This window comes from Psammomys obesus, unplaced genomic scaffold (genome assembly GCF_907164565.1).
Source record: "Psammomys obesus unplaced genomic scaffold, mPsaObe1.curated_primary_1811, whole genome shotgun sequence".
NCBI classification, from domain to species: Eukaryota; Metazoa; Chordata; class Mammalia; order Rodentia; family Muridae; genus Psammomys; species Psammomys obesus.
This window is the reverse complement of record NW_026585895.1, coordinates 4,665,089-4,683,586: the sequence shown is the minus strand read 5'-3', so window position 1 is coordinate 4,683,586 and position 18,498 is coordinate 4,665,089. Positions and strand designations below refer to the sequence as shown.

General features: G+C 38.0%; 1 protein-coding gene across 1 annotated transcript in view; it reads right to left on the bottom strand.

Moving 5' to 3' along the window:
- Nucleotides 1-18,498, bottom strand: part of Nckap1 (NCK associated protein 1) — a gene marked incomplete at its 5' end in the record, with an annotated part of 58,760 nt that overhangs the window by 26,334 nt on the left and 13,928 nt on the right. The window contains 12 exon segments of the mRNA XM_055599847.1: nt 362-507; nt 3,592-3,650; nt 4,982-5,063; nt 6,687-6,819; nt 7,482-7,588; nt 7,886-7,982; nt 8,856-8,912; nt 11,983-12,139; nt 14,716-14,764; nt 15,625-15,762; nt 18,123-18,213; nt 18,296-18,438. Of these exon segments, the coding sequence (XP_055455822.1) occupies nt 362-507; nt 3,592-3,650; nt 4,982-5,063; nt 6,687-6,819; nt 7,482-7,588; nt 7,886-7,982; nt 8,856-8,912; nt 11,983-12,139; nt 14,716-14,764; nt 15,625-15,762; nt 18,123-18,213; nt 18,296-18,438 (1,259 nt within the window).

Here is an 18,498-nt window from a genome sequence, read left to right as displayed (position 1 = left end):
GGGATTGGGAGGGAATAAGGGTGCAGGATACAGCTGGGATACAGAGTTAATAAAATGTAACTAAAAAAAAAAAAAAGGAATAGTTATTTCCCCACAAAGTGCCTATCATGTATCATTCATTCATTCATTCATTCATTCATTCATTCATTCATAGTAATACTGTTTATATAAAATCAAAACATTTTAAATAAAAACTTAAACAGGTTATATGCAATACCTGTAGAATATGAATACATGATATTCATAACTTCAAATTTTATCATGAGTTAAGGAATTATCAATTATAAGAAACACTATTATTTAAGTATCACTTAAATATAATAAACATATCTGTTTAGATTTAAGGAAAATTACAACATACCAAAATATGGAGAGATCTGATGTTTCCACCAACATTTCCACCAAGGAATCTACCATTTTTGTATGGAATATTATTGTGTTCATCATCTTTCCCAGTTCTCGGTGATCTGCAAGGCTAAGTGAAGCTTTGGAGACACTAGTGTATGCCTGTAGCAGTTCAACAACAAGTAACAGTAGTTTAGGGATAGACTAATGACTCAAATCTTACCACTGTACAGAGGGAAAACAGGCCATTATGGAAAGACATTAAAACTTTAACACTGTATCAGAAACATCATTTTTACAACTGTTTACAGTAAGGGCTGGTGCACTGGCTTGACGGATGGGGCTGTTTGTAGCTGATGGAAATGACCTGGTTCAATCCCTTACACCTGGTGGAAGAAAAGGACTGACTCCCGAAGATTTTCTGTCTGTCCTCGATATGTGCGCCCTGTTTGGCAACATCTACACACACAACACTGGACAATACAATAATATAGAGGATAAACTTATCTGATGGCTTCTACAAATATATGCAAGTAAATGAAAATGGCTATACAAAGCAGGTTTTAAGACTTAGCTACAACTCTCAAGCAGGTTGTGGAGAAATTCCATGACTAGGATACTGAATCAAAATCAGAATCGTGTTCAGGAACAATGGACATTTAAGAAGGGCAAAGGGTAACAGGAGAGGTGTTTACAGATAAATACTGGTCACAGTGACCAGAGTTTGGGTGCAAATGAAAAAGAAGTGGGGAAGAATGAGATTCAACCAGATTATCTATCATGCTAAAGGATCCAAAACCCTGGTTGAACCCTGAGGGCTCTGTGTAATGGCCAGTTCTTACATAACAAAGTTGGCTATACATGGAAGGAGGAGGAAAAGCGGATGTTTCTAAAAAGCAAAAAGGGGCAGATGTCAATCAGAAGGCAGCATGCCAGAAGGCTTATGCTGGCTTGGCCTACAGAGACGGTATGGGAAATGAGTGCATGTTATGGGCAACAAAATTCCAGCTGCTGCCGACAGTCCTGGCCATTAGGAGGCCCATCTTCATGCGTCTCAAATACTCTCCCATTTTGCTACATACGAAAAAGATTCGAGACCCAGACTACTCGTTCCCAAAGCTACTTATTCAGGTTTTATGTGTAGCAATAAAACTTGAAAGCCACTGCATAAAAAGCACTCATCTGCGACGTCCTAACCCAGCCGTGTAGGACCTGGGCCAGGGAGAAAGTGATGCGCACATGCTGACATGCACGCTAGAAAAATCAAGCACTTGGTCTCTTGGAGCAACGTGTCCCGTCACCCACAGAATGAAGCGAAGTTATGTGTTATAAGCAAGATAAAAATTAAATCTCTATTCTTACAATGGCAAAAAGCCTTCAGGTAGATTACATTACCATTCACTAATAGCAACTAATAGAAAATGCAGTTTTCTGTGTTTTCATTTTTGTTTGCTAGGAAGGGGGAAGAGAATAAAAAACAAAAATACATCAGAAAAAACAAACAAAACAAGCCTAACTGTATTTATTTGTTTTTAATTTGTTTACAAGTGGAGTCAGTTGTGGCCATGACTTTAATAAATATTTCCATTTAAAGATGCTCAGGATTTAAATAACACTGCAAAAACAGATTCAGAAGAAGTTGTGCCAAGTGAAGTAACTGAAAGCACTTCTGAAGTCACTGATGAGAACGGAAGAACAAGCATGCTCCTCAACCACTTTTAAGAAAGGAACAATCCCAGTAAGCGCAAGACAAGATGAGAGGATGACATTTGGGAGGGAACTGAAGGTGTCTAACTAACGTGAAAAGGGAATGGGATGCTTCAGTAACAAGAAAATGGCTAAAAATGCACAGATAAAGAACTCCCAAAAGGAGAAAAGGTAAAACATGAAAGAATGACAACCTTAGAATCTGAACTAGATGGGAGTCCAGTGGGGGCACAGCACACAACCAAGAACTGATTCTGCTGCCTTTGGCCTCCTGTCTGCACAGCCCTGCACCTCTCCCTGGCCATGCTTGTTATCTGAACACTCCCATTCTTCAACCTGCAAGCACTGTGAGTGCCAGAAGTCCTGTCAGCCATGTTTCCTTCACACAGAAAACTTCATACTCAAAGTCCATTTAAGTCAGTTTTGTCCTTTCCTGAACAAGCAACCTTCATATTCCAATTCCACCCATCTTTCCAACTCTGTGTAAAAGTTATTGCTCCAGGTTCCAGTTGTCTCACTTTTAATGCTGTAATTAGCTAACAGTATTATCTGTGATATCTGATTCTATTCTTAAAACAACAAACCTATTTATCTATCTATCTTTGTTATGTCTATCTACATGTATATCTAAGTACCATCTGCATGCCTAGTGGCTGGAAGCCAGAGAAAGGCATTGGATTCCCAAGAACTAGAGTTATACACAGCTGTGAGCCATCATGTGTGTGCTGGGAACCAAACCTAGGTTCTCTGGAAGAGACAGTGCTTTTAGCTACTGAGCCATCTCTGCAGCCCCAGCCTTTCAGATTTTTTAACTGCTCTTTTTAGTATTTTGAATGCCTTGTCTCAATAGTTAGATTAGAACACTCTCAAACAGGCTAACTCCCTCTTCTCTTTGTCTAACAATAAAGACATATCAACTACTGTTTATAATATACATAAAGAAATTAAGATTGATTTTTAAAAATATGCTCAAGAAATATGTATAAAGTGACCCTACTGAAGTCTGAAACTATGTAGTTCTGTAGTTCAGAAATAAAAGTTTGGGTCAGTAGATCAGGTGACAATAGACCAGGGACTACAGATCAGTTGCTTATTTTCATAAATAAAGTTTTATTGCAATACATCTCACTCTGTTCTTTATTGTCTATAGCTGCTCTGGCATTATAATGGAAGTGTTACTTATGCCAAGTACTGCACAGCATACAAGTCCAAGTTTTTACCAAATAGCTTTTTTTTAAAGTTCATAGCTATACTATAAATGTGTTTCATCAAAAGAAACTGTGCTTTCCCATTTAAAATTTAAATATATGAATCAGGATAACCAAGAGAACTAGGGATATAAATTTATACATATCATAAAATTATAACCTGTTATTAAAAACCTATATTAGCTTATTAGAAATATATTTATATGAGTCTAATAATGTACAAAATAATTCATGTTTGTGGGTCATCACATAAGAGATCTTTTCAGCAAGTTAATTCATAAGGTTATAATATTCAAACAAAACAGAACAATGCAAATCTAGTTATTCTTACCTGTAACCTAAACCAATCTAATCTCATCCCTCTGAAGTCAAAAACTTCCCCATCTTCCACTGAAACAACAAAAACAAGGGAAGAAAAGAAATGAATGACTTTATAAACCACTGATTATATTTTATACTTTAAGAGCTAAGGCAGCCATGTATAATAATGCAGGCCTTTAATCCTAGCATGTGGGAGGCAGATGCAGGCAGATCTCTTTGAGTTTGATGCCAGCCTAGTCTACACAGTGAGTTCCAGGATAGCCAGAGCTACCTAGTGAGAGCCTGTCTCAAAAACAAAAGCAAAAGCAAAACAAAGTAAAAAAACTAAGACAATTCAGTTATTTAAAAAAAAAAAAGAAAAAAGTCTCAAAGTGGTATTGGTACACCCATTATCATACCTGGGTACTTCAAAATACCCCAAACCGTAAGCAACTTATGTTTGCTAAAAATAAGTGATTTAATAAAATATCATAGAAATTACAAAAGAATTAGTCTTAGACAGGAAGGCAACATTACAAATGGCTAAACACTGATGCCATCCTGTCCAGTGAGTCAGAACCAGGCACAGGGCCTGATGTCTAAATCCCACCTACTTGGGAGGCTGAGGCAGAGGGGCTATGTGAAGAGTTGGAGGACACCTGAAGTAAAGTACAAGATCCCCACTGGGAAAAAAGAAAGAAAAAAAGGAAGGAAGAAAAAGGGGAAAAGGCTGCCAGTCACAGCCACAAAATACAACCACATGCCCCCACTAATGAAGTAAGTAAACAGTGTTGCCACAGGTTGTAGGAAACATCTATAAACATTCTAACCTCAAACAACTACCCTTACAAATAATTGAGAGGTTAACTCTCAAACCCTTTAGGAAAATCTACAGTTTCCAAATCTGACAAATAAAAGTAACTATATTTTTAAGCTGTAAATTAAATGGAATGACATATATATAAAATGACTACTACAAACTTTAAATTATTGCTCTTCTTCGGCTTTCAGACCACGGCCTCACTGAACACACCACGTGGAGCAGGCTGGCCTGACTCTGCTGCCCTGGTACAGGCACTGAAGGTTCCACTGACCAGCTTCAGACAAACACGCTATTTCTGGTAACAGTGCATGGCTGTCACACGCGTGCCTCACACACAATGCTCAGTATTCCCTGCTAACCTTTTGTCACAGATGCCTTTCCCCTCTCCCCACGTAACAAATATCAAAAAACAACACATTTTTTATGAACACCACCTGAAACCCATTTTGGAAACTTCTGCTCTGACAGAAGTAAATTAAGACAAAGGTAACATAAAATATATTCAAAAATGCAAAGAAGATTTTATAAAATTTGGCTGCTAAAATTCTTTCTTTAAGAATCTGACTTGAGACTGACTGACGGCAGTGCCAGCACTTACCTTGTTTTACGCTTAGGGAAGTCATCGTGTTCACAAAAGAGGACATGATGATTGACTCATCTTCAGGGCAAACAGACAGGTTCTAAAACACAAAGCAACATAAAGGCTCACTCGTGGACAGACACACCGGAACAACAACACTACAGAAGGATCTTTCAGGAAGAGAAAGTAATTACAAATGCTGATCTGACCCATAAAATAAGTCTCAGCAATGCTATGATAACAGAAAGAAATAAGACCAAAAGATTATAAAGTGTGATTCCATGTGCATGGAAGTTTTAGGAAGGTAAGCTGCAGTGACTGGAGCAACTGTGAGAAACCTACCACAAAGATACACAGTAAGAGATGCTGAAAATGTTCTGTGTCAAACTGGTGTGTTAGATGAATATGCATTACATTAAATCTGGGAGAAAAACAAAAAAGCTGCCTCTCCTGTCAGACTTTTGACTGACCCCTGGCTCTGCTCCTGTACAGAACAGGGAGGGTTACCAAGCCTTCGTTTCCTTAGCACCAACATCTTACCAGCCCTCATGGCTGTCAACTTGAGGAGTTGCACTATCGGTGGACACAGGAACTTAACACTGTTACTCTTGCTACTGCTATTCATCTTACTTCACGAGAAATGCTAAGAATTTTCTCCGTATTAGTATACTCTACTTTATATAAAGCTCTCTAATATATTTTAAGTTGGCTGAACATTTTAGTAATACATCAAAAATCTGTAAAGCTTCTTAATAAGTAGCCAAAGAGCTACAAGGTAGGTTCAAAATGACATGAAACCAGGAGGTTTGGTTTTGTTTTAAAATGATATGCTGGTACAAATAAATAATAAAGAGCAATAAAGTTCATCTAGTGAATAGCTGTAAATAAAAGTTACAAGGCAGTAATGCTCTGGGGACATAACAGGGGATCTGGTCCTTTTGAATGACTACTCTTTAATAATAATAATTTTTTTTAAAAGTATCTGAGCACCATCTAGTGGATAAAGTAAATAAATGATTCCTGGAAAATCAGAGCTTTAAAGAGAATTTTATTGCTCCTTTTTAAATATTGCTCATTAGTTTACAGTAATTTTAGGTACCTGTGCGTCTATAGGGCAAAGAAAAATTTATAAAAACTTTTTATTAGTTTACCTACAATAAAATTAAAGAAAATTTATGGTAAAGTAAAGAAGACTAAAGAAATTACAGAAAAACATTTAGCAAAAAGCAAAGATTAAAAACCAAGAGGAAAACCCAAACTAAAAATAAAAATAGGACATCTGAATTAAGATTCTGATGGAGTTTTTCATTTACTCCCCATCTTGTCTTCCCTACCCAACTTTTCCTCTAACAATTACCAATTAGACTGTCTGCCTCTAGTCAATCCATCTTTACTGAGGCACTGTCCAGCTCAGGCTCTTATCCATGTTCACCCAGCACACTGAAAGACTTATCTTTCCTGCTGGCCTGTCTTCTCCTGGCCTACAGCAATGCTTTATCCACACTGGGCTAGCATGACCTTTCCAAGTCCTCACTTATGACTACCTGGGGAGGGCACACATCCATCCCGGGAATAAGTAACTGCTGTCTTTATCGTGTTCACACTTGTCCGTGTTTCTGTACCTATAGGCAATGATCTCTTTGGCAGATGTGGCCACGGCTTATTTCTACTTAGAGCATTTGGTCCGTGAGTGCAGTCTATGACAGGACTGGGAGCTTCTCACCTGCACGAGCTCATTGAGGACAACAGCATCAAAGCCGGAGAGGTACTGCACATAGTACCTCTGCATGACAGGCCCGTACTTCCGGACATGTGCTCTAAGCTCTTCCATGTAAAATATCAGCTCAGCAATGTGCCTTGTGAAAAGTCGAGAGAAAAGTTTCAGAGAATAAGTTCACTGTTGTCATGGAAAATACTAAATGTTTTTGAGATTACTTCTAGAACTTTTCCCTGAAGAAAAGGCCATTAAATTTTAATGGCAATTATTTCCTTTGTAAATTATTTTATATCAATAAGAGTATAAAAAGAAAAAAATGCTAAGACTTAAAATTGACAGAATATTAAAATCAAAGTACAATTTTCACTTACCATGGATACATAATTTTTTTTGAAGATTAGTCAAAAATATTTAAAAAATTAGATTTTCTGTATGTGCTTGTTTCTATTTTCAAGGGTCTAACTCTGACAGAGTAGGGACTAATAAGATATTTCAAATGCAACATTGATGGCAATGAGAGCATGTAATGACTTTTATTTAATGTTTTACACAGAATAATTTTGAAAGCTAAATGCACTGGAAATATTACTGGGCAGAGCCAAAGAAAAAACAACTTTCTTATCACTACTATAATAGAAATATTAAAAGTCCTACAGTTTTTGCATTCTAATTTAAATAATTTTATATAAAGAACCCCAAAGAACTTTTAAAACATCTTTGCTTTAATATAAGTCCTCAAACTTATGAGCCATCAAGCAAAATAAGCAGGAAACAGATGGTGCTGTAACGGGATTAACGTACTTATCTACAAAGTCATCTGCACTCTTCTTTGGCATGTTGTCTGCGTGACGGAGTAGCCAGATGATTTCATCTCGGGCAAAAGATAATGCCATGAAAACGAAGAGTGCCTATTTAAAACAGGCAAACAAAAACACGTGATTATTCAACCATTCAGAACGAGTTTACTCATAGTCTTGCTCTAACTCAACAGTCTCTGACAAGAATAACACAAGAGTCAAGCGAGCGTAAGACGGAGCTTAGAGCAGTTCCAATAAGATGAGTGCACACGTGAGAAACAAGGGAAAGAGACAAGTGAGATGCTGAGCCACAAGCCAGCAAACCCACTCTCGGCTCATGCTTTAGTCAAATTTCCTATAGAAGACACGCCTTCGCAGTGTGACAGGGCACATTTATCAGTCAGCTACCTTGGGACCAAGCAGGCCAGGCTGATCAGAGAGGACAGTTGCCAGTTCTTTGAGTGCAGACCGTAAAAACTTCCGTCTTTCTCTGTGCATGGAGCCACTGTTGGGAAAAATGTCACCATGTCACCAATGCTTCCCTCAGGTGGACAGTATAGGCGCAGGGAACAACAGTGAATGAGGACTTAAAGCTTGTGACTTACTGTCCTCAACTATGAAATGGTGCTTGTCTTTTCTCTGCCTCAAAGAAACACTGATGGGTCAGACAGTATCACCATTTCCTCCTGTCCACGCTCATGGATATAATCATACATATAACAGCTAAACTGAGGTATCTAATTATTTCATGAGAAAACTGGAAAGTTGTTTATAAGTCTTGAATACATTAATCCCTATATATTCATTAATTTAAGACTATAAATTGGAGTTTCTTTTGAAAGTATGTTATGGTATCACATTGCTTGCGTCAGTGTAAGACTACAACAATGTTCATGAGGTCGTACAACAGTCAGCAAAGCACTGCTACGGGGAACATAGTGGCAGTAGGAGCTAACAACTAGGACCTGCAGAAATGGTTAAGTTAGTAACAGCACCCGCCATCAGTAAAGATCATCTGCGTCTGATCCCCCAAACCCACACAGTGGATGGAGAGAACCAACTATCCCCAGGTTTCCTCTGACCACCACGTACGCACTGCAGTGCAAGCACAAGCACACCCGTGTTTATTCTAACTAAATACATATACTATTTTTTAAAACAGGTAACAACTAAAGCAAAAGGTCTTTGCATAGAACTTCCCTATCAATGTTTCAGAACACCTAAGATCTACACTAATTACGAATTTACTAGTTACAGAGGTTATATATTTTTCCTTCAGTTCAAAGTTCTCATCTTCTACATTTCCATATCACTAATCTGTCTTCATTTAACAAAGTAATATTTTAAGAAGAAATTCCTCATAAATGTAACTACTCACGCATGTGATACAGCCGCTTCCTTGCATTCTCTTATGTCGTTAATACGTTTATTGTAGCTATGTGCAAGGAAAAAAAATAAAGCTTGTCACTCCTAATTTAAAAAGATAAAAGGAACAGTGAAAACTTACTCTCAATGACAACAACAGTGCTGTACAAAGGAGATGGTGGGTGAAGTCTGCCTGCACAGAGTATATTTTCTAGTACTTTATAAATTTTCCTAAAAACATGTTAGTTACAGCAAATCCAAAATACAATGAACCTTCATGATACAAATTTATTATTTTCTTAAGCCCTAGATATATTAAAATTTCCTTTTGATGCCATTAAATCATTTCCAAGCATCTAAAGTACTCAAAAAATGATTGCTTTTGATAATAGCAGAATCACTCAAAAACACAGATAAATTCTCAAAAGAAACATCAGGAATCAGCAGCAGCAACTTTGAAAGTAAAGGTTTTGTGGGACAAAAAGTTAAGGCAGGAAAGTATTTTATTTACTTTAAATTTTTTTGAGAGAACTGTCTTATTTTTACATACTATGTGTCTAGATATACATACCATAAGTGTATATATATAGAGAAAGACAGACCGGGGGGAGGGGGTAGGGAAGGAGAGCTTTTTGTGGTGCATGCCTTGATTTCAGCACTCAGAGTCAGTGGTAGATGGATCTCTGTAAATTCAAGTTTAGCCTGGTCTACACAGTGACACTCCACAGGAGATTTAAAAAGCCTTCTAATAAAAAGTAAAAGAAACAGGAACTCCAATATTAGTTACTTTGGATGTTGCACTAAAATAAAAGTATCAACATTCATAACAGAAAAAAAATATTCCTTACAACTTACCTGAGTTTACACCAAAATGAACTGCATTTTCTATATGTAAGCATTCTAAGAATCATTTTTTTCTTTGAGAAAATGCCTAAAACATGTAATATGGGCCCTTGTAATTGATACACTCTCTTTTTCTTTTTCAAGATGTATTTATTTATTTATTTATTTATTTATTTATTTATTTATTTATTTATTTATTTATTTTGTATACAGTGTTCTGCCTGCATGTATGCCTACACACCAGAAGAGGGCACAAGATCCCATTATAGATGGCTATGAGCCATCATGTGGTTGCTGGGAATTGAACTCAGGACTTCTAGAAGAGCAGCCAGTGCTCTTAACCACTGAGCCATCTCTCCAACTTCTAATTAATACACTTTCATACTTATGACTTGACTATTAAGAGTTCTTTTTTTTTTTAATGTGACTGATAACTCAAGATAAAAAAATAAATAAATAAGTAAAGGAAAGACAGATGTGGGGGTGAGGCCATACAAAACCTAGGACCCTGATGAAGAAATGTTTCAGCAATTCAGAGCTCTTAATATTCCTACAGAGAAGCCAGTTTGGCTCCCAACACCCACATGGCAGCTCACAACTAAACAATCATCCCTAACTCTAGTTCTGGAAAATCCAATACCACCTTCTGGCTTCCTTGAGGATGAGCAAACACATAGTGCACAGACAAACATGCATGTAAAACACCCATTCACATAAAATAAAAATACCTAAAGGATAAAGGTAATTAATTTTGTGGTACCACTAGATTTACACCACACATAAGTTCACTGAATATAAGCACATTAACTAATTTAAAATGTTCATATATTTAAGTGATTCTATAAAGCAGAGGCTAACCTATTAAGGTAAATAACAAATTTTATCATTTACAATCTCAATAAAATGAAAGCAGAAAAGAAACTGCTTTTCTTATAATGACTAGTATGGTGATAGAGGTCAGGGCAGCTGTTGCTTAGGAGGGATGAAGGAAGAAGAATGCAGTGGGGGACTTGAAGCACAAAGGCTTATTTGTGAACAGAGACATCCTACATACACCCTGATCTAGATGATAACCACTCAAGAGGATGCACACACAAGGTCACATAGCCATTTGTTGCAGACTTTTTTTTTCTGTTTGGAAATGTAAACAATAAAAAGCTCAGGGTGCACGAAACAATCTTCATTTGTTTTTTTCCAAAATAATAGTGATGCTGAGAACCTGTGCTTACTTTGCATCCCGGGAAATTCAAATGTTCACTAAAGATACATACTCGCTGGAACGGTTAGTGCTAGACACAATGTTGTTGTTGTTTTGTTCTGTTTGTGTTTGCCTTTTCAAGACAGGGTTTCTCTGTGTATCCCTGGCTGTCCTGGAACTTGCTCTGTAGGCCAGGCTGGCCTCCAACTTACAGAGATTCACCAGCCTCTGTCTCCCCAGTGCTGAGATTAAAGGTGTGCCACCACACTGTTATTTTTAACACCCAATAAAAGCTTCATTTGTGTCTCAACTTCACCAAACACTGAGCTGGACATGAACTATATACAAATTTCACTTTTTTTTTTAACTTACTATAGCCAGCATAAAGACAAGGAATCGTCTAAACACAAGGAATTTTATCTGCTCTTTACTTTAAAAGATTATATGACTACTCTATGTGCAACCTCAACATGGCTCTTCATATACTGGCTACAGGGCCTCAAAAGAACTGTAGTTATTAAAGATAGTAACAAGAGAAACTCCCACTCATTTCAGAAACACATTTGCTTATAGATAATGAGTAATTATCTTCAAATGTAACGAATGTAAGTCTTCTGGGTGCACTGAGATCAAGAACTGTGATTCTAAGTGCTGTGGTCAGGCTTCTGTAATTGTTAGGTATACTTCAATGATATTTTTTGATACCTTTATGAATATTCTCTGCTCCTTTGGGGGAAGGGTTAGACAAGGCTTTCTCTGTGTAGCCCAGCCTATCCTGGAACTCACTCTGTAGACCAAGCTGCCACAAACTCAGAGACATGACTGACTCTGTCCCCTGCTGGGATTAAAGGCATGCACCACCATGCTGGGCAATCTATTCTATATTTCACTTTCAATAATACGTATGCATAAAATCATGTATGAATTTAAAAGAGGATACTTATTTCTCTAAATACAAATTCTGAAACCCTCAAGATTTTTAATTAGTGAAGTTCCCTGTAAAAAATCTTATTTCTACCATTATCACAAAACCTGTTGCGAAGGACATTCCATTCCCCACCTCCTTCCCACAAATTGAATAAAACTGAAAACACCATACCCCCGAATGTTTACAAATAAATCTTCTGCAGCTTTATGAATGTGGAAAACTTCATCCCGAAAGAGAGAGAGGCAAGAGCTACTCTGAAGAGCTAGCTTCCAAAGGTTCAGCGCTGTAGCCTCCGTATTTAGCATCCCATGGCACAGAATAAAGCCAACTTCAAACAAAGAAAAACAAGCACAAGTTACAAGTACTGCAGAGACAAGTGTCCTTGGTTACTGTGTAACAGCACAGATGGGGAAACAACCTCTGTCAGTGAATGTAAGCCGTGCATAATGTAATACATCCATACAGGGATGTGTACATGTATATATATGAACAACATTTTTCAATTTTAATCATGACTTCCTATACTCTGCAAAGTAAGTTCTTTGAAGCCACACTAACAAAAGGGACAAAAATACTGTTTTAGGGGGTTATGAATAAATTTTTTAAATGAAACATTAAAAACATTAGTTTAAGCAAAAGATTGAAATGAACACATGATATATTAATCACTACTTCTTTTGAAGTAACAGGAAATTAAAGTAATCAATTTTTGTAGTCACCAGAAGAAATGCTAGGGTGATAGCATCACATGTCTCAGCAGATTCTTCATTACTAACTTATGTAGTAGACATGAGAGCATCACTCTTTTACAGCTGACAGACAAAAGCTCAGTACTACTACAGTAAGAGGCAGGAAGGATGTGGAAGGGCACACCTTTAACCTAGCACTCAGAGGAAGGCAGGCATGCAGTGAATTCAAGTCCAGCCTGGTCTGCATAATGAGTCCCAGGCTAGCCAGGGCTAGATCAGGAGACTATTTCAAGGAGGAAAAAAAAGGGGGTGGGGAGCACATCCAAGTATTAACTCTTGAAGTGCAATATTCTTGCAATGTATTAAGCTGCTACTTTTCTATGAATTCTAAGCTTCTTTTACTTCTGGTTACACAATCTGGAAACCTTATACAAATGTATAATGCTATATATGCTTGTAAATGCCTTCCCTAGCCTTCTACACTAATGCTACATATACACAAAGTTTCAGCTTTTGTTGAGATTTTCCTGCTTCATAGCAGTCATTCCCATTTAAAAAACAAAACAAAACAAAACAAAACAAAACAAAACCCTGAATTCCAAGGTGTTGGCTAATCTGTGTCATTTTTGCATGGCTAGTGTAGAGGTGGGTACCTCCATGAGAAAATGTCTCCGTAAGATGCATCCTCCATAAGACATAGGCCTTATTTAGTGATTGACATGGGAGGGTGCAGTCAATCTTGGGTGGTGCCACTCCTGGGCAGAGGGTCCCAGGAGCTGTAAGGAAACAAGCAGAGCCAGCCAACAGGCAGCACCTGTTCCTGGCCTCTGCTTCAGTTCCTGCCTCAAGTTCCCATCAGGACTTTCATCCTGATTCAGGACGTCTAAGTTGAAATAAACACGTCCTCTAAAGTTGCTTTTAGTTATGGTGTTTCAGCATAGCAGCAGAATCAAGACAGGTACCCATACAGCTAACTCCACAATTCCACTCAAGAATTCTTCAGTTGCAGCCATAAATGTAAAGTTAAAAACTAAGAGTCATTATTTAATCAAACAAAACCAGTATTTCAAAAGCCTCAGCTTCAAAACATGGAAGTGTAAACTATCTTTCTAGAAAGAAATATCACTATGACAAATCTGAGAAGTAACAAAATTAACTAAAATGTCTAAGTACAAGAAGAAAGCGCTAGTAATTCCTCTTCCACATTTAAGTTAGTGTTAGTAGGAACACCAGTCTAGTATTCAAAATCTGTAGTCATTTTCAAGTACAAGTAAATAATATCTAATTTTTAGACTAAGCCAAATCTAACAAAACTGTGGGCTTTTATGTCTAATACCTATTTTGCAAAAAAAAAAAAAAAAAAAAAAAAAAAAAAATTCCATTCATTATTTTACCAAAAAATCATAGCACAGGCATGACAGAAGAGCTTCACTACAGCTGCAGAATAACTGCAACAGCGTCCCACGGGGGTTGGACGAGCCTTTCACAGGCCGCGTCACATACACAACTTACCAGATATTTACGTTAGGACTCACAACAGTAACAAAATTAGTTAGGAAAATAATTTTATAGTTGAGGGTCACCCCAACATGGGGAACTGTATTAAAGGGTTGCAGCCTTAGGAAGCTTGAGAACCACCCCTCTATAATAAAAAGTTTAAGAAGTTAATATATCAAGAAAGAAGCACAAACTATTCAAAACTATTCCCTCTGGTAGCGAGCAGTGGGAAGGACGGTGACTATTTATAACACTATTTATAGCTCTCATTACATCATTTGTTTTTCCAGTTGTGAGCTGCCTAGAAGCACATGATAATAATTTTATCCCTCATGAATCTATCAAACTGCCAAACAGTAAGTCATTTATCACATGTAAATTAAAACTTAACTAAAAAACAAACAAACAAAAACAAAACAAAACACGACTAAAACCAGAAGTTTAGTGTTGAAAGTGATCCTGGCGACAATGTAGATCCTGAGCTCTGGCATAAGCTCTTCCCTGGTCTTACGTCCCCAACGAGCTATGTGACTTATACTAGATTCCTCACTTCTATGGCCATCTACGTTCTGATAGGATCAATTATGAGAAATGATTGAGGTAAAGCACACTTAGGTGTTCACTGCAGAATGAAGGTCAGAGGTCAGGCAAGTTAGCAGGCATTTCCTCATTAAAGCTTAAACCTAAGGGTAGTCCCTTAGTAACCCATTTTACTTACAGATAATCCATTTCTCCATTGCATCCAAAGAGAGGTATTCACAAGGCATCTTAAAAAGAGAAGACACATCTGCGCTTAACATAACTCCTTTAAATACTTTTCTACTAAGTCACTCTCTGCCTCTTTCCTCCTAAGAATTCTTTCTGTCCCCTTCTTGGTTCAAATACCACAAGAAATCTGAGACGCTGGGTAAAAACTGAATAATTGCTTAAACTTGCAGCCAGCAGAGGACAGTGAGTCCATAGCCTTTCACATTTGTACACCCTGAATCATCTCTGAAGAATACCCTTGCCAAACTGTCTTCTGGCCAATGACAAATTTCCCAATTTCTGAAGCTCACTTCAGGAGTTAGCATTTTTTTCAAATGATTTAGCCACATGGAAACACTCCCGTGCCCGGTGCTCTGCAGCTCCTCCACAGTGGTTAGTGTGCATGCTCTGTAATTGCAGTATCTACGCTCAGATGAAAAGAGACATCACAGACTACAATGATTTCTCTAATTGGTAAGACAGTTTCTCCTTTTTTTTTTTTTAATACTTGTTTAACATCTTAAAATTTCTGTAGAATGAGAGAAACAATTCTTTATAAATTTTAAAAATTACATTTATTTGTGTAGGCATGCACGCCACAGTATGCTGGCCCTCTCCTCCCACCATGCCTTGGGTCCAGGGTATCAAGCTCTGGCTGTCAGGAGTGGTGGCAAGTGCCTCTATCCACTGAATCATCCAACCAGCCCAAAACAAAATGGTCATGTGTATTAACTTCAATTTTTGAGATCTAAGAAAAAGAAATTTTAATCCCTGCATGACTTTTATGCACATTTTTAGGGCTAACGTCAATTAGAAAAGAACTGGAAGACTTGTCTAAATGGTAAATGATCTATATTTAGAAGGTAAAATGGAGCCATACGGTGTCAGACTGTGCAGGATTAAGCATTGTACTGGGTGCACTGATGAGACTCAACAACTGGGCATTTCTCCACTGGTCTGCGGAAAGATTCCGCCTAGGATACACCATCTGTAGGGAAATCAGCGCGTCTGAAAGAGACTGATAAAAGAGGAAATTAGCTCAAGAACAGTGTGCCCTCCTCCATTTAGACTACAGCCTCAAGGGCTGTGCATGCCTAACTAACTCCAACTGTGCTCCAGAACGGGTCACCAGCTTCCTCTAAATGTGTTTCCTTTTGTTTTAAAGTCTATAAAAGTTACAGTCAGACATTTCTGGGTAGGAGTTTTACTCAGGAAACTATGCTATTTCCTTAAGAAAAATGCCTTTAAATTAAAGTCTATGCCACACTCTTATTTTTTAAATAAATATTTATTTTATAATTGTGTTTTGCCTGCATGTCTGTATATACACACCATATGCATGTCTGATGCCTAGAGAGGCCAAAGAGGTCACTGGATCACCTGAAACTGGAGTTACAGAGGTTCTACCACTATGCAAGTGCTGGGAACCAAACCCAGGAGTTGTAATCTCTGAGATTAGAATGCTGCATCCCGCAGGAAGGGTATTTAAACAGGAAGTTATAAACTTAAAATAGCTTCAGGAAGTCCCCCAAACTGACCGGATCCACTAGGACCCTCACAGCCAGAGTAGAAAAGAAAAACCAAGCGTTCTTCTCAGACAAAAGAAAACAAACCTGCAAAAAAGACTCTCAGATAAGCAAAGCTGAAAAGAAGGTTCTGAAACCAGACCAGCTGCCTAGAAGGAGCAGAAACCAGCAGACCTGACTGGAAGAGGTTTAGACCAACCATGGCACGTGGAAAGGGCACTCTCCAGCCTGTTGAGCTACCTACAGGCTGTGCAATGTGCTCTAGGTTCCCGAGAGAGAGAGAGAGAGAGAGAGAGAGAGAGAGAGAGAGATGTATGTATAGATTACATATAATATACATGAGAGTTCTATGTTCTCGCTGCAACCCAAGTATGAGGTCAGCAGAATTTTTCACACGTGAGATCAGGTCGTCAGTCCTCAAAAGGAAAATGCTTTAGGCTTTGTATATCTTAAATTTGTGGTCTTCAGATTAGAAATATTCAACCTACATAATACAGCTGTGAAAAAAAAATTAAATTGGAAAAGTATCTTCAAATCTTCATAAGAAAACAATGAAAAAATTCTTGGTAACTGGATGGCAAGAAAAATTATAGCATCATATAAACCTGGTATTATTCAAAAGTTGAGCTAATTAACAAAGACAACAGTAGACCATGACGCACCTCCTCTGAGCCTGCGCCCTGGTGGTGGCACTACTTTTGCCAAGGAGCTTTGCTTGGTCATCTTGCCCAGTCCTCACTCTCTACCTACAGTGATGAGGCTGGCTGAGACACCTGAAGGTTTTGGAAGCATGTAGGTCTATGACAGGATCTGTTGCAGGACAGTTACCTGACAAGATTACTTCCCATCAAAGTATCTTTAAGAAAGAACATTTTAAAAGATTTCCACAAAATTCCTGTCATCTTTTTCTCACCAGGAGACTATGACACAATACAGCTAAAACTTATTCAACACTATGATTCTAAAGTCTTAAGATGCAATACTCTGTATCCACACTCTTTTTTAAACGTGTTTTGACATTTACTACATGGGCTTTGCCATGGGTATCTGTGCATCATATGCGTACAGTTCCTGCAAAGGCCAGAAAGGATCACTATATGCCCTGGAACTGGAGTTACAGGTGGTTGTTAGCGGCTGTGTAGGTACAAGGAATCAAACCTGAGTCCTCTGGAAGAGTAGTTGGTGCCCTTAACTGCTGAGCTCTCTTTCTCTAGCTTGTATCTAAATTCCTAATACAATATTTTGTATCTAAACTTTTTTGGGAAGTGATTGCTTCAATTTTTATAACAACCACGTGGGATGACTGCTACTTTAAAACTATTTTTAGCAAAAAAAAAAAAAAAAAGTGAAAAACAATGGAGCTGTTTAAGTGACTTAGACACAATTGTAGGGTATACTAGTAGACCCAAGAATACTGCCTTATATACCTTCCTACCTCTAAAACCACACTCAATAACTTATAATCAATACATTCCTGAGTCTCCACATGACTGTGAATCTTAATCAGCTGGCTCACAGGTAAACAAACACCGTTCTTTACAACCCTTATTATTTTTACCCTCAAACTTAACTCTTTAACTCCCCATGAATAAACAATCCCTTATGTGCACTGTTGCACATCTCAGAAAACAGCTCTTGCCAGGCAGTGGTGGCACACGCCTTTAATCCCAGCACTTAGAAGGCAGAGGCAAGGGGATCTCTGTGTGTTCAAGGCTAGCTTGGTCTACAGAGAGTTACAGAACATCCAGAGCTACACACACACACACCCACACCCACACCCCCCCCCACCCCTGTCTCAAGCAAACAAACACATAAAACCCAAAACCAAACAGCAAGAAAAACAAGCTCTTACCTTGCTATGGGGTACAAATTCTTCCATCATCTTTTTTAAAGGGTTTTCGTAGTCCACAATCATCTGACCAAGGCGTGGATATTCTCGGTCACTTAAAATACACACATCAAGTTCAAATGAGTTGCAGGCCTCAAGCTGAGAACTCTAGATGCCTCCTGTGCGCATCTGCTTACCTTGCTCCGTGGGTCATCTCATGTGCATAGTTGTACAGTCCGATGATCGCCTTCCTCTCCTCAATCCGGGACAGCAGTATCATCAATGTCGTATAGGTCACAGTCAAGTCTAAGTAGTTCTTTGTTAAATCAAAGTTCACAGTCTAGGGAAAACAAACAAATTTAACTCCTTGCTCAATTCTGAAACACACACACAAAATCCA